Raw genomic sequence first — 16574 nt, forward strand, 5'->3', positions numbered from 1 at the left:
TATCATAACAGATAGCTCAATAAATAAGAGTCAAGATTCGAGGTAGTAGGAGTTTTGCAGGTTTAATACAGCATAAGGACAGGAACAGGACAACCTGCATAGGAATAGGATGGCAGGGCCCAGCAGCTGCTGGGGCTGGATCTGGGATGAGCGCGCTGGCTTTTAATAACAATACATGAGCATATATACATAACGCAAACACATAGCATTACATTGCAGTAGGCGTAGCAGTGGGTGGAACAGAAGGCGTGACGCGTAGCAGTCGCGAAAGATAAGGGCGAAAGTAGGTGTAACTGGGCGTATACATAGACATGTGGTGCAAACGTAACAGGATATGTCATGAATGGGGCGGAAACATTGGAGGGGGCTACCTGAGGAGCCGGGACCTCTAACCTGATGGTGCGCGCAAACTGGCAATGACGTATCACTAGGAGAAGCTGGGGGCTATGAACTCTGTGCTAGGAGCAGAGACTGAAGTCTGGAGGGTCGGAGCGACATGTACCTAAACAGTATCTAGTATCTGATGTTTAGAGAACATGTTGATAGGAACTAGAAGTTAGGAGGGGAAAGGCTAACTTGATTCTATGACTGGACCATGCATTATTCTACATGTAGTGCGTGTTGAAGAATATTAAATGACCATTAAATGCAGTATTTCTCTAACATGGAGCCCTGAAGGCTAGACAACGACGGAAACTATTGATGCGATTCAGTAGCTTAGGAATGCAGAGAAGGAGGACTGAACTGATAACTGGAATCATAACATACTTTTGGCAGACTCAGAGACTGAGCCAAGCTGGGCCGGGCACTGCGAGGCAGGAAGTAAGTGAAGGGTCGAGGATACAGGTGGGGGCTGTATCGCTCCTCAGCGAGGCTTCAGGAGACAGGAGCTGAATCTGGTGTCCGGGCCCTTTTGAGGCCTAGAAACGGGGACTTTACAATGAAATAACGTGCACACTGAGAAACGTGGCAACGTAGCTTTACATAGGCCTGATATTCGTAGTATTCACGAGGACTGGAAACTAGCATACTAGAGGTGGACACAACTGTAATTGCGTCATTAATCGGACATGGGGAGTACATATGCATATTTAATCATGCACACATAACATATGATGGATGACACGTAGGGACACAGAACATGGCAAAATTTACTTTTCCACATGTTGACGGACAGTTTTCAGCCAATTAGCATGCAGCTCGTGCTCGTAATGGTATGCGTATGGTACAACTTCGGATATATATCTATGAATTTACGTTTGATTTTCTCAGGAACTTCTGAATGGATTTACACCATTTAACAAAAAGCACAATCTACGGACCAAACTCTACCTTTTGCCAAATTTGGTGTAATTCCATTCAGCAGTTCTGGCTGTAGCTGCGTCTAATGGTCCCTAAGGAAAATTGCAATGGGAAAGCACATTTTGGGACACCCCTTTTTTCTCGGCCCCCGCTTCACGATTCACCCCCAAACTTTCAGGGAAGGTGCGGAACTGAGCAGGCCATCTTGGAGAATTTCACGAAGATTCGTCAATCGGCACCAAAGTTATTCCAAATAGAATGTTGTGGATTTCCTATGGAAACTGGGCCCTAACTATAACTACCTACTGGCGACCGCCAGTAGGTAATATATATATATATATATATATATTCTCCATTAAAGATAATGGGGTAAACCAGTAACCCTCAGAACCTGAGTAGATATGCAAAAGAAAAACAATGGTTCTGTCGGGAATCACGTATAATTTGTTTTACCGTACTTGATTAATGTAATTTCATGAAATGTATTAAGTACGGTAAAACAAATTATACGTGATTCCCGACAGAACCATTGTTTTACTTTTGAAATGATAGTTCTTGCAGAACTCTGATATCTCCTAGTCCTGAGAGAAGAGCCAGGTTTTCAAGGCTTTCTAAAGGCAAGTAGCGAGGGAGCCGCTTTTAATTCCAATGGTAGGCTATTCCAAAGCAAGGCTGTGGTCCTGAAGAAGCTCTTCCCATCCGAGGTTGTCCTACTGAAAAGGGGTACTACAAGGTTCATAGCTGACCCTGAGTGAAGCATCCTCCCTGGGGTATATCATTTGAGTTTATCCTTGAACCAGGCTTGCCCCAGTCCCTGCAGTGATTAGTAGGCCACGCAAAGAGACTTGAATTTAACACGTTGTTAGACTGGGAGTCAGTGGAGTTTCCTAATAGCTCCTCTAGCTGACACACATTAAGGGATGTTAAAGAAAAAATCATGCTGCTGCATTCTGCGAAGTCTAAAGATTATTCAGAGAGCCTAGGGCAGATTAAGATGTAGGCTATTGTAGTAAAGTACCAGTCCGATGATTACTGTCTTCAAAAGCATTGATGGCAAGACTCAAAAAGAAAAATGAGGCAGATGTTATATTATTCACTTGACCTTTAAGCTGCAGCTCCAGCAAAAGGCCTCGATTTTGTATTTTATTAGCTGGTTCAGGCACCAGGCCTAACACAGGTAGGCCTCAATCCTGCATGCAGAATGAAAGGTTATTGCCAAAGTTGATGACCTCAGTTTTAGCAGCATTCAGTTTAAGACAATTGTTGTCCATCCAATAGCTTACATTGCTAATTCAAGTTCTAAATGCAGAACCTAAGTTATTCTCGTTTCGCTAGTGACACCACGATTTGAGTGTCATTTGCGTATGATGCTAAAGAGAAGCCTGATTTTTTGATAAGTGAAGCCAACGGCGTGACATAAAGATTGAACAATGTTGTGCTCAGTGCCGAGCTTTGAGGGACTCCACAGGGCAGGGAATAAGGTTTGGATATAAATGTTCCCAACGCCACGCTTTGTCCTCTATTGGCTAGAAAGGATTGGAGCAGACCTACTGCTGAGGCCTCTATCCTCAGACTCCACATACGATCAACCAGTATTTCATGGTTGGCCATATCAAACGCCACGGGGAGGTCCAGCTAAATCAGATCCACAGTCCCCCCTTATCGAGCGTTTCACTATATCTTTGGTGGCTACCACCAAGGCAGATTCTGTTGTGGTTTTTCTTGAACCCCTATTGAGTATCATCCAGTGGACAGTTTTCTTTAATGTATTCTGATAGCTGTTCATTCATTACTTTCTCAACCAACTAGGTGGCAAAGGTAAGTCTAGAAAGAGGGTGATAGTTATTATAATCCAGACCAATTAAGATTGTCCTTTTTTAGCAGAGGCAGGACAGAGGCAGATTTCCACTGTGCAGAGGAAACACACACCGCAAACATCATAATGAAAATTTGCCCCAAATGTTGTGCCATTTGTGCTGAAATCAAAGGCATTATTTATGGAGGGCAAGGGTGTTGCGGAGCACCGGATTTGATTAATGGAATTAGATTCATAAATTGTTCTTCGGAAGGAACCTTGAAGGTAGAAAATCTGGCTTGACCTGATGCCACATTCAGGTTTGCCCTTCTGGTTGTGTGGCTGTCCTGCCTGCTGCAAATTTGTTGAAGATGTTAGCTACATTTTCTTGAAAGAAATCTTCCAGGGCATCACAAAAATTAAGATTAATTACTGCTGGATTGGGACTGACTGGTACTACCAATTTTCTTATAACTTGGAAGCGGGTTTTATTTACATCACATGCTAATTTTAACTGCTCAGAGTGATAAGAGGTTTTAGCAGCTAGATAAAATTTCTATGTTTGGCTAGTATATTTCTGTAGATAGTTCTCTCTTCAACCTCATAGTTTTTTCTCCATTTCTGTTCTTGCCTACGGCAGTCCCGCCTTGAAGTCCTAAGGGTCTCATTATACCATTGCTGGGAAACTTTCTTTGTCGTAGTTTTTTAATTGACCGGGGGTAGAATGTCAAAAAATTAGTTTAACCAGAGCGAAACATTTCCAAAACTCTGCACCAGGATATGGTTGTAAGGATGGCTATCAGTTCAGCCGGCTGAATTTTATGCCAGGCTCTGATTGAAATGTTTTGTGCTACATCTGTGTGCACAGAGGTTTTCTGAGTCTTTATCTGCCACTTAACTGCCCAGTGGTTGGACCAGGTAAGAGGGAGGGATGGTAATATAATAATGTATGGATGATTGATAAAAAATCTTTCAAGCATATGTCCAGCCCTACGTGTCTAACCTCTGGAGACTAAGGGTAGTCTGAATGCGTTCATAGCGTCGATCAGCTTTGTAGAATCTGGGTCAGTCTTGTTTTCCAGATGGAAATTAAAATCACCTAGCACCGAAAAATTGGAATTGAGGATAGATAATTCAAGAGTAGTGCTAAGCTTTTCTACAAAGCCGCATCTAGGTCCCCAAGGGCAGTAAATTAGCACACCCTTAAATTGTTGCATGTTAAGTGGTTGCACCAAGAATACTATGGTCTCGAAGCCAGGAGATGTTGATGGCTCAAAAGTAGCTTTAACATGATTACGATAAAAAACAGCCAGCCCTGCTTCCTTTTTTGTTTGTCTATTAAGCTGATGGATGGCAAATCCGGGGAGGGTGGCCACAACAATTTCTGGTCCAGAATTTAAATCTGCCCATGTTTCAGGTACAAACACAATATCTGTGTGCTGCACCTGAATTAAGCCAGAAAACTCTAGGTGATGCTTCACTAGGGACCTCGTATTTAAAAGCATACATGTAATATTCAAATGTGTTGGGCCGGTGTTTTCCTATTCTGCTGATTGGGTGCCTCAGTATGAGGTAAGTGTCTTGCTTATTTGGGTCTTGAGCACCTGGAATGATTAGATCGAAGGTGGTAGAGTGTGGTCAGAGAAAAAGCATTAGCGGAGGGTACTTACCACCGGGTCTCGGTGCCAATGAGACCTCTCATGAATAACTGATGTTCCTCACTTCATCTGGAGTTGTTCGACCAGGGGGCCGGGCACTAGGCTCGATACAGGCACAGACGGGCTTGTCCTTGGTGCGCCCGCTGGGCGTGTCTGCGTCATCCTCCGTTTTTAAGCTTGAAGGTAATGAGCCGGGAGGGAGACTAGACCGTCTCCCTCCCAAGATGGCATCCGAGAAAATGCACACCAGAAGAAGATACTACAACCAGTCTTCACCTCCACTCAATCAGCATTCAGGTGCTGCAGTGGACCGGGGAGGAATAGAGGCAAGCAGCTAGCACTGGCAGTCAGTATGTCCTGAATTACAGTAAAATAAACCTATGGCTATGTTTGTAGCAGCCAGTAGTTACCTCAACAAAGAATACCCAGAAACTAAAGTAAAGCGATAAAAAGCATTTTTTTTTAAAGTAATTAAAATGTATTTAAAGAAATTGAGTAAGCAGGTGCCTTCTCTGCAGCTTTAGCCGCTGTGCGTCAGTGCCATCCTCTGTTTTTAAGCTGGGAGGAAATGAGCCTGGGAGGGAAACTAGATCATCTCACTCCCAAGATGGCATCAGAGAAATGGCACACCGGAAGGAGGTACACCAACCAGTCCTCCTTCCACTCAATCAGCACTCAGGTGCTGCGGTGGACCGGAAAGAAATTGAGGCAAGCGGCTATCCCTGGTACTAGTATGTCCCGAATAACAGTAAATAGCCCTTATGGGTATGTTTGTAGCAGCCAGTAATTACCTTAAGAAGGAATACCCAGAAACTAAAGCAAAGCGATAAAAAGTATTTTTTTTAAAAGTGATTACACATTTTTGGGGAAAAATCAAGTAAGCAGGTACTTTCTCTGTAGCTTTATCCAAATTTGCGTTAATTTACACTAACATGTGTGTGACACCTTCATTATCAGTTCATCCTGAACTATTGAAAGAAGTACAAAATAGGCATGAAGCTACTGCAGCTATGTGCTTAGGTATAAAGTAACCCTGGGCGGGGAACTATCTATGCTTGTGGAGTTTGCATAATTTTGGTAACTTCGCCGTTCGCGTAGAACGCGAAGTTACTGAATACTAAGCAATCTGCACCGTAGCGTAGTTGTGTTCCTTCTTCACGCGCTCACTATGCGTTCTCGCGCACGCGGTAACGACTTACTGGGATTCTGCGTTCACCGACGAGATTTCATACCCGTTCGTCAACGGCATTTGGACTCCTGCCACACAATCCCACGAGAGTGTGCGGACGCAAACACGTCATTCGGACACGCCATCTGACTTTCGGCTGCAGTGTTGGTAAGATCCACATCCTGAACACGCAAAAATTGCAATCTGGCGAAGAATATCTCTCGAGCATCATAAAACCTTCTCGAAAATGATCATTTTGCTCAAAATAACTCCTCAGAATGTGATTTGGCTGTAGTTTTTTGTGCAAGATTTCCTTTTTCTTTTTTTACTTTCTTTTTCAAGAGGAAGAAAGTGCCCCACGAGTCTCCAACTTTCTGTTCCTGTCCAGCAGGCTCCTCCGAGTGCTCCTTTGTCCATATGCTGTACACTTTCATTTGGATTGGAGTTGGAAGTATCACTTTTTGTGTCTGTCTGCTGCATCATATCATTGGATTGGATTTGAGGACTTTGGGATTTGAGATTTCATTTTACAAGTAAGTTGAAGAATTGGTGTTCTTGTTTGTACCTACATTTTTTGGGGATATTCATCATTTTTAAAATGTATTGTTGTGGGTGGCCTGTAGTTTCAGTAGGGGCCTAGTTGTTTTTCTTTGATTGTAATTTCAGCCAGTAGACCCAGAGGTACACATGGGTGGATGTGTCTATGGTGTCTGTTGAATTTAAACATCATGTAGGGCATGGATGGCATTGGACTGAATTGCTAAATATGTTTTTTTGGGGTGTATTTCACTTTTTGGGTGTGTGTTAATAAATAAATACCTTTGTTGGATGTGTGTGTGTGCTTGTTGTGTAACTTTTCAACCTTTCGTAGCCCTGTGGATTTTCGTTTTTGCATTTTTGTATTAAAGCTGTGTTGTATAGCAGGCCCCCTTTGTCTGGTCATATATAGGCCTGCTTGAGTTAATTGTTTTCCATGGCCTTTTGTGACTGAGTGACCATGTGGCTTGGGGCTATTTTGTGGTTGTAGTTTAGAAGTGTGCTACTTTTTCCATATAGGCCTGCATGTCTTTTCTTTGTTCCCCTTGGCCTATGCTTCTTGTTGTTGTGGCCTGGCCATGTTGGTGGTGGCCATTTTGTGAAGGCAGGCAGTGTGTTTTTGCCATAGCCTTGCATTGTCTGTCTTCCATTTCTTTTTGTTGTGGGTGGCTAGCGGCTATTTTGTGGAGCCATCCAGGCAGTGTGCTTTTGCCATAGGCCTGCATTGTCTGTCTTCACTTTCTTGTTATTGTGGGTGGCCTGGCCATGTGGGTGGCGGCCATTTTGTGGACACTGTACCATTTTTTTGTTAGGTGGAGGCATTGACATGCCCATTCTGGGCAGCCCCCACCCCTATGCAGAAAAAAACCCAAAAAACGCTGGTGCCTAGTGGGCTTCCTGCCCCCGGGGGCAGATTAGTGGCTGTTGCCGCATCTGCCTCCTGGAAGGGGCAGAAAGTCTTTTGCCTTCTTTAGGGGCATTGGGATGCCTATTCTGGGAACACCCCTGCCCTGTAGAAAAATAATCCCTGGTATAGCGTGCTTTCTGCCCCCGGGAAGCAGATAGGGGGCTACTGCCCCCATCTGCTCCCCAGGTGGGCAAAAAGACTGTTTGTGCCCAAAATGTATGGGGGAGCAAAGGCCCTTGCTCAATGGGCCACTCCCTCCTCCCTGGTGCTAGTGATCCCCAAGTAGGGATCCACTAGGGAAGGGTACCATTGGAAAGGGGAGAATCTCCCCTTTCCAACAATACCTCTCACATCTGTTGCTCTAGAGGCTGAGATTGTCCCACAAGCACTGAAACTGTGAAACTGAAACTAAGATCCAGTTTCGCTTGAGTTGCAATGACAATCGTGCGCCATGCGCACGATGTTCATTGCAAGAATATCCAAAAATAGGCCTGGGGAGGTTGGGGAAGCTCTACCCCACATCCCCAGGCAAAACAAAATGGGAAGTCCCTCAGCTATCTGCAGCAGAGGGATTTTCTGAGCATGTGCTCATGACGGAAAGGTTCCGTCATGAGCAAAGGAGCATTGGTGCTCACGACGGAACCATTCTGTCATGAGCACCCAAAGGGTTAACACCTCTATTGATTGTTTTTGTGCAGGAAGGTACACCCTCCTGCACAAACACAACTGTGCCAACAATGCAGATACTCTTGCACAATGGTCCATGGGTTCCAGCATTGGTGATAGGCACCAATTTGTGCGCCACGCTGGTTGAAAGGACAGGAATATGGTGCATTCCTGCATTCGATTTGGCGTAAAGCAGCGCAGCAAAAAGACAAGCAGCCCTGCCCTACGCCAAGTCTTTGTAAATGAGCCATTTAATGCCTATCAAGAAAACTCTCCATTTAATTTAACCTAGGATGCTTAGCAAGTAAAAATATTTCCTCTTCCATATTCAGACTGGATGGACTAGAAATTGTGATATGAGATGCAAAAGATTCACTTGGGGTGCAATCCAATATTTGCTATCCGTGCTCTTAGTGAAAAAGTATAGGCAAGATAGGTAACTTACCCATGCACACTCAATGGCAAGAGTTCCATGTGTCATATAATAATTGATTGTCATTTATAGTATGGCTATCCATAGAACATTTGAAAACCTGTATTTATATAGTATGTATTCCTTACAAGACAATCTGCTATTGAACTGTAAGAAAATATGCACTTTTTGTTTGGTGTAATCTGTTCAACTAGACTTTTAACAGCTGTTAAATAGTATTCTATGTAACTATGTGCCATTTTTTAAATGTGTATTTTAATATTTTATGGAATTTACATCTTAATAAACTTAAGTTACTATTATTACTAACCAAGTTTGGGAATTTACCCTGTACTATGAATGCACTATCTTCTCTGAAAAGGTCACTGCTGTGTGTTCCAAGCTAACAAATAAGCTAGTGATTTTTCACTGGAACGTCAGCACTAACTGAGGGACCAGATGCACAAAGCTTTTCTTGTTTACATACGGCCTGATTCACAGAATTGGGCCGTTTAAGAATGCAAAAAGGCATTTTTTGAAGTGCAAAAGCCCACTTTGCGATTTGGTAACCTGTTACTGAATCACAATTTGGGTTGCAAATTGGTATAAGGAAGGGGCATGTTTAGGGTGTCCCTTCTTGATACCGAATTGCAGATGTATGTGTGAATGTTTTGTGACAGAATGCGGTCGCAAAACATTTGCATTTTACCACCTTTGAGGCTGCATTTAAAAAAAAATACCTGCTTTATTAAAAGCAATCACAGACATGGTGGTCTGCTGACCCCAGCAGGCCACCATCCATTTGATTTTAGCGATTCCCAATGGGTTGCAAACCGAAACCTGCCACATTAATATTCATGAGGTAGGTTTATTTATGACCCACTAGGAATTCCTAAATGTGTTAAACAGGCATTTGTTGACTGCAGTTTGTGATAAATACCGAATCTAAAAAAAGTGCTATTTAGTAATCACAAACACTTACCTTCGTACATCTGGGCCCTCAATTGTTTTGACATAAAGGAATTCCCGCCTCTGCTTGTATCAAGGATGAGACTCTTTCCTTCATAGTTTAAGAATTCAGTCCTAGATTTACTAAGATTTTTGGTTGGGTTTGCATCACTTTTTTGATGCAGACCCAACACAAAATTCACTTTGGTATTTGCAAAGCAGCACAACTGTCAGTTTGAGTTGCTTTGTGAAAACAAGTAATGAAATGCTGCATTTTCTGCTGTCCTGCATTACCATGAGCCTTGGAAGCATTCCATGGGTGGTGTATCGGTGTTCTTGTGCATCCACTCCAAAGCCATATCTACAAAGGTTTGTAGAAAATGGTGCATCTGTCTACAGTGGATCGGGGATCCAACTTTAAACCTGGTCTCCTGCTCCGTTCACCCCGCATTGCACCACGTAAGTTTGCCTCACCCCAGCGTTTGTCCCAATCCTCCCTTCACCCACTGTCAGCCACATTAACCCTCCCGTTCTTCCTCCATTAGGGCTGCAGACCGTCATCTACAGCCGCCTCCCTGTACAGCACTTTACCTGTCTCTTCCTTTACTTCTCATCTGCCCACGTCCCGCTCACATTACCTACTGCACCCTGGTCTATTCCTTCGTCCCCTCCTATGGCCTAGCTACCTGTCCTCTCCCTCCCCTTGTAGACACCGCCTCTTCTCCACCTCTGTTACTGTTTATGCGTTCCGTGCCTCCTTACCTCCTTGGACTGCTCCTTCTGCTGTTCCCCCAGCTGAACCGCCCTACCACCTCTCTCCAACCATAACTCCCACCTTGCCCGCTTCACCATTCCTTCACCTTGCCTGTCCCTGGCCCTCAATTTGCCTTTTCCTCTCTTATACAGCACCTTCAAATATGGCAACCCGGTCCTAATGATGATCCTAACTTGAGAGGATCGGAACACCGTTGACCGATCATACAGCGCAACTCACGACGCATCCTCAACTTTGGTTCATGAATAGTCATTTGTCTGCCAATCTTTGAAGAGGAACCATAGTTTTGTATATATTTATTTTTCACTTTGTCACTTTGCGTCCCTCGCTGTGTTTTCACTTGTCACTCGTGCCGTCACTCTTTAATTCACGAGCACTACATGCACAAAGCCCCCTTGGGTTGCCTTCGCATTTCATGCCAACAGTGCTGTTATGACTGTCCTGTATGACCTGTAAATTATTTTTAATACATGATGCCATGAGCACCTTTTAAAAAGTACCCGGAGTCCTTTCTTTGCTACCTTGTAATGTCTTGTACATACCTGTGTATCTGTCTTTCTAATAAATCCGGTTGAGACACTGTTGTATGAAAATGTCTACGTCTGGCATACCAAGGCGAAATATGTACATTTCTCTTTAATTACTCTTTGCATTTGTGCTGTTTTCTGCAACACAAGTACAATGAGGAAAATGCCCTTTAAGGAGAAAGGACTCCTTGCTGCACAAAAACTCTCTGATCATAATGCAGGCACGGTTGTACTGTGACGCAAAGTAGCCTACATTGACGCTAGGCAGCCCTAACTGCGCAAGTCCAGAGAGACAGAAGAATTTTGCCTTTTCTTTGAAAATATGGTAAAGTTCTACTCTCTCCCTTTTATGCACTGCAGCGCAGCAGCTTCACTTGATGCACTGCATTGTGTGGGCTACATCTCCCATCAATATAGGGAGGAGCTGAGGTGCTTTCGATGAGCAAGATGGTAATATTGGTGAGTGAGGGGCAGAGTACAAAAAATGTAAAAGGTGATTAGAAATACGTCCCAATGGGCAAAACTATTTTATTCTGGAGCCCCCTTTGGGTATATTTAAAAACAGTGAATACAGGGGGTAACAACTACCCTATCTCAAAAGGGTCAACATGTTTCTGCTCCTAGCTGACTATATAAGTTCATGGGCATGCTTCAGGACCAGAAATAAACTGCCACTCAGCTTCAACAGTAAAGAAAAGGAAGAGTGGTTAAAATTGAGCATACATTAGACCTGGTGATTCACTGGATGCGTGAATCTCATCCTCAGGTTTTACTCATGGTACTAATGTTCCACGATTATCCTAACTTATCCCATGAGGATTTACAGAGCTGCTTCATGTAGCAATACTTCTCTGTGTACCCTGGCTCAAATTTTGATATCAGCCCGAGGTATTTCACACATCTATACACTTCTTTCCTGAATTTGATCTTGTAGATGGAATAAAGTAGTTATCCAGATTGAGTTTTTTTTCAATAACCTGGTCATGTTTTTGGCTGTGTTAACAGTGATTTTCCATCTGGTAAAAGTGAGAAAGAAGCATTTGTGCAGCCCATAGGTTTCGCCTATGCGAAATCAATTGGCTTTCTCAGTTGTTTTTACATGTTGCACAGCAGTGTGAGCTATTGTGCAACATGGCTTAAAATAACAAAAATAGCGCTATGACATGACCAGTAGTGACTATCCGTTTAAGCCATGATGCACATCAGCCTGCATTACTGTGCGATAAGTAAAAAAATAATAGCGCTGAGGTATGGGGGCCAACAAAATGAGGGTGGGAGAGTTTGAGAAAGCAGGAGGAGGGTGGGGTCTGGGTGACATAACAGAGGGCACGGTGGGTTGGGTGACATAACGGAGAGTGGGATGATGGCGGGGGAGTTCAAACAACGGACGGCAGGGGAGTAAAACAATGTCAGATAGTGGGAGGAGGGCGGGGTCTTGTTTTTAAAAGACAAGGGTGAGCTTAAGAATAGGGACAAACATCTTATTATATATAGCACATGGAGAGCAGAGGGGCATAGGGCTGACTCTTCAGAAAACCATGCATTCTGAGAATCTGGCCCTTTGCGAGTGCAATTTTTGCATTTGGGATTCATCATCCCAAATGCAAAAATCGCTAATTGCGAAATCGCATATTTGCGAGGAATTGCATTTAAGGAATCTCTATTTGAGATTCCTTAAATGCAATTCATTAACCATTTTCTATTAGCGAATTTGCTATTTCTGGCCGCTATTTACCACGAAGTCAGACTTCGTGGTAAATAGCGAAAACTCAGAAAAATGCACTTTAGTGCATTTTTCTGAGTGGTATGTTACACACACACATGTCCTTTGGACATGTGTGTGCGCAACATCTGGGTACATTTGCTTTTCAGGGGTGCTACAGGGTGTCCCTTGGACACCCCTGGCACCCTTGAAATCGCATCCTTATTTGCGATTAGCAAATTGCTAATCGCAAATAAAGAATAACTCCCCATTCATTCCTATGGGCCTTTAGCCCATAGGAATGAATGGGGAGTTATTCCTTATTTGCGATTAGCAATTTGCTAATCGCAAATAAGGAAGATGTAGGAATCGCAATATTTTTTGCAATTCCTACATGAATCCCGTTTTGCAAGTCCTTAATAGCGATTCCTTATGAATCGCTATTACAGACTCGCAAAACGGGACTTTGATGAATCTAGCTGCTGGTCTTATTATATATCTACAATATAATCTTTTGTGGTGTATTCATTGTGTCAAAGGTGTGGGTGTTTTATGCAAACGCTTTACCCATTGCCTCTGGGGATAACCCTGACTCCTCTTTACGAGGCTACCAGGGGGTGAGCACAGGGTATCTTTGGTGTGTAACTTACTTGCCCTGACTAGAGTGGTGGGTTCTGCCTGGTTTAGGTGCATACCCTAGCCAATCAGAAACCCCATTTCTAATACAAGTGATTTTGCAAGTACATCGCAAGCATGGTGCAAGCAAGACATAAAATTAGTGCACAAATACACATCATCAAGCCCCCCCCCCCTATTGCTGCTTGGTGCTCCATTCCAAGCCAAGTGCAAGACTCCAGTTGATATTTGGTGGCTGCTAAAGGCACCCAGGTTGCAATCTTCTACTGGCAACATGTTCCCATTTGAGGCATGCTATTTGGCATCTCTAGAAACCACATGGCAGGTGTCATCACTAGAAACTGGAACAGCTTACCACACATCACCTCATCATTGAGCTACTGTAATACTTAGTTTGGCACTGGAATTGTCATATGCTCCTATTGGTGGCTGTCCCAGATCATTGCCTACATCCTCTCTTATCATGGTATTAAGTGGAAATACTTCAGACCAGAGTTATTAATATTTCACGCAACACAGCAAGACAGCTTGCTGCACTGTGTGAAAGGGAGAAGGCAGGTATGCACCATATTTAACATGATATGGCACATTCCTGTCCCCTCCTTGCTCTGGCATACTTTTGGCTGCCTAGCACCATCGCAGGCCCACTTGCATCATGGTGGAAGGTTGCCTGTGTTACAGGCAGGGTTATATTTGGGCAGGAAGGGACACCTTTCTACTCAAAAACAATCCTCTAAGATGTTTTCCTCTCTCTATGTGTGCTTCAGAATGTAGCAAATGTAGAAAGTGGAAAAAAGGAGAAGAAATAAAAATATTTCTTCTTGTAATGCCTACCCTGGGAAGGTGTAGCATTTTGACACATTCCTAGGTCTACCACTCATGGTATATCTGGGAATGCACCTAATTAACCTCTCTGGGACAGAGTAACACAAGGCAGCACAAGGTGCTGCCTTGCATTACTCCAGATTCACCAAGCACCAAGTGGCCTTGCATGGATTGGTAAAATTGACTTTAGTGTTGTGTTGCCCTTGTGCTACTTTGCGTGACACAAGGGTAATGCAAAACTTTGATTAATCTGGCCCCTCAAATTTTGCTAAGGTGAGGCCGATATGCTGCATGTGCAGTATAGATTTCAAGGGCGTCAAGCACTCCTGCCATTGTCTTCTGCGTTGGCCAGGAGCAGCATTGCCGGCCCGGCTTCCCTACACATGGATGTACTTATTGCTCTGTTTTCCCCAATAGTAGTAGGAGGTGCACACACGATGGCCCTAGATCCATGTAAGTGGGCATGGTTCACATGTCTGCCTGATGTAAAAACTGGACAGTCCACAACGGTCTATGCACGGGCATTCTGCAGGTAGCTAGGCACCTAGATTTCATTCCTGGGCAGGATCAATGTCCTTCTTTGACCTCTGTTCTTTAGCCATATGACACCTGCAGATAGCACACCAGCCAGCTGGAAATCTTTGTGGGATGGACCAGTGTGGTGTTGGGGAGAACTATCGTAAGGCTCCTGTGTATAATTTCAAGTAGCTGAGGCACATAGCATCAAGGGAGAAAAGGTTTACATTCTTTTAAATACACAGATGGTTTGGGCCAAATAATGTTGTATAATTTTGTTCTACAGAGATCAGAAAATCTAAACTCCTACTCCGGGAATTTTCATAATGTTCATATTTTAGTATAGCTCCACTAGTTAGCTCTGCTGTATTGTGGTAGTACTGACAATTTTCATAATGTTCATATTTTAGTATAGCTCCACTAGTTAGCTCTGCTGTATTGTGGTAGTACTGACTTCTGGTAGCACAGCCATGAGTAGATACATATTGGAGTCTCTATGGACTTTGTGGATTTCTGTCACTGTAATTGTGCAATAAATTATGTGAGTGTGTTAATTAGGTCACTGGAATGTGCAGTGGTTTATATGTAGGAGTCTCTCTGGTTTCTGGCTCAGGGATAGTGCTTCACATGATGGGAGCTGAGTAGGTTATTGGCAATTGGCTGATGATCTGCATGCTTGAGTGAAGTTGACCATTGGCATAAGGATGGTGTTTTACAACATTGCTTTGAACTGGGGCAATGGTGTAAGGATGGTGATCTATATGCTGGGGTGGTAGGTTGTTGTCACAAGAATTCTGCTTTCCAGACTAAGGGCCACTAATGAACCAAGAAGATATGGGCTGATTCACAAAGGTAAATTTACACATGTAAATTGACTCTTGTGTAAATGTACTCTTGTACTTTGCAGTAACTTTACTACTTTTAGCGTTTTGCCATTTCTACGTGTAAAGGTTACTCCAAATTGTAGACCAATTTGCAAATGTTTTGGGACCTTTTTGCCAGTAGTAGATTTAGAAGTGCAGTTTGCGAATAACAATGACCTTAATATTTTGTGGTTAGGTGTGCCTCACTAAACCTCCTATAGCCCACCTGACACTTCCTTAAACCCCTGCCATTCACTGACTCCCCATCCATAAAACACCACACAAGCACATACACTTGGCAGTCAAATATCAAATATTGTCACTAATAGGTTGCTAGACTAATGGCTTTGGATGATTGTTTCTCCATTTATCTTACTTACTTCAAAATTTGAACAGGCTGATCTGTCTGGTACTGCTAGACATAAACAACTGCCTAAGAAGCAATTGATGGGGAGAGGAATTTGAATTTAATCACTCAGTTGGTCATTTTGTAAAGGGTGCAGGTTTTGTACATGGTTTAGGATTACATTTCATAATGTATTGTCATTTAATTGTACACCTAATTTCCTGCCTTCCCTTTAAGATGTTTTCACATGTGCTGTAAGGCAGGAATTGTGAGGCTAAAACAAATTCAGCGCTACATACACTGCAAACATGAATCCATCAAATTTACTCTTTACCTGTCACATTCAAGCTGATTTTGGTTTCTTTTTGGTCTGTATTTGTTCCAACATAACAAATGTACTCTTCTTCGTCGTCCAATCTTAGGTTTCTCAGTTTGAGAGACGCATTTCCATTTCGAAATTCATTTTGGAATAAGTGGGTTCTGTTTAAATACTGTTTGTCTTGCTTTTCTGGGTGATCTTTGCCCTTGTAATAACTGTGTACAACTGTCGTGCTGGGTGTCATCCGTTGCCAGTGTATTACGATATTTTCACCAGGTGTAAAATAACAAGGTAGTACAACATCTTCAGACACTTGCCCAAGAACAAACTTTTTATCTTCGTGCACTGGAAAAAGATCATAAAACATAACATTAATTTAATAACATCCACAGTAATCAAATAATTCAGAGATACGGCTCATATGTGGTTCTGCTTTATGGCACTGAGTAGTAATGAAGCCCTATTGATAGTTCCAAGCATTTCAATTATGTGGAGTGCCTGGGGGTGGGGGTTATAGTGTTATACAGAAGGACAGGACAGTGAAGGAGGCTGAGCAAGTCATTTAAATCAAGTCGGGAAGCCTGCCAGAAATCCCGGACAGTAGTGGCTCTAGACTACGCTTCTCTGCACTTCTGCCCACCATATTTTGAGATCCCATCTTAGCCAGCAGTG

The 16574-nt window shown here is 43.2% G+C and overlaps 1 protein-coding gene across 3 annotated transcripts in view; it reads right to left on the reverse strand.

Moving 5' to 3' along the window:
* The window catches only part of HHLA2 (HHLA2 member of B7 family), a 348356-nt gene that overhangs the window by 222030 nt on the left and 109752 nt on the right, over positions 1–16574 (reverse strand). For all 3 annotated transcript variants that reach the window (XM_078665810.1, XM_078665808.1, XM_078665809.1), the window contains one exon: positions 15918–16247. In XM_078665810.1, the coding sequence (XP_078521936.1) occupies positions 15918–16247 (330 nt within the window). The remainder of the gene's footprint in view (positions 1–15917; positions 16248–16574) is intronic.

Source organism: Lissotriton helveticus, chromosome 11 (assembly GCF_964261635.1).
Source record: "Lissotriton helveticus chromosome 11, aLisHel1.1, whole genome shotgun sequence".
In the NCBI taxonomy this organism is placed as follows: domain Eukaryota; kingdom Metazoa; phylum Chordata; class Amphibia; order Caudata; family Salamandridae; genus Lissotriton; species Lissotriton helveticus.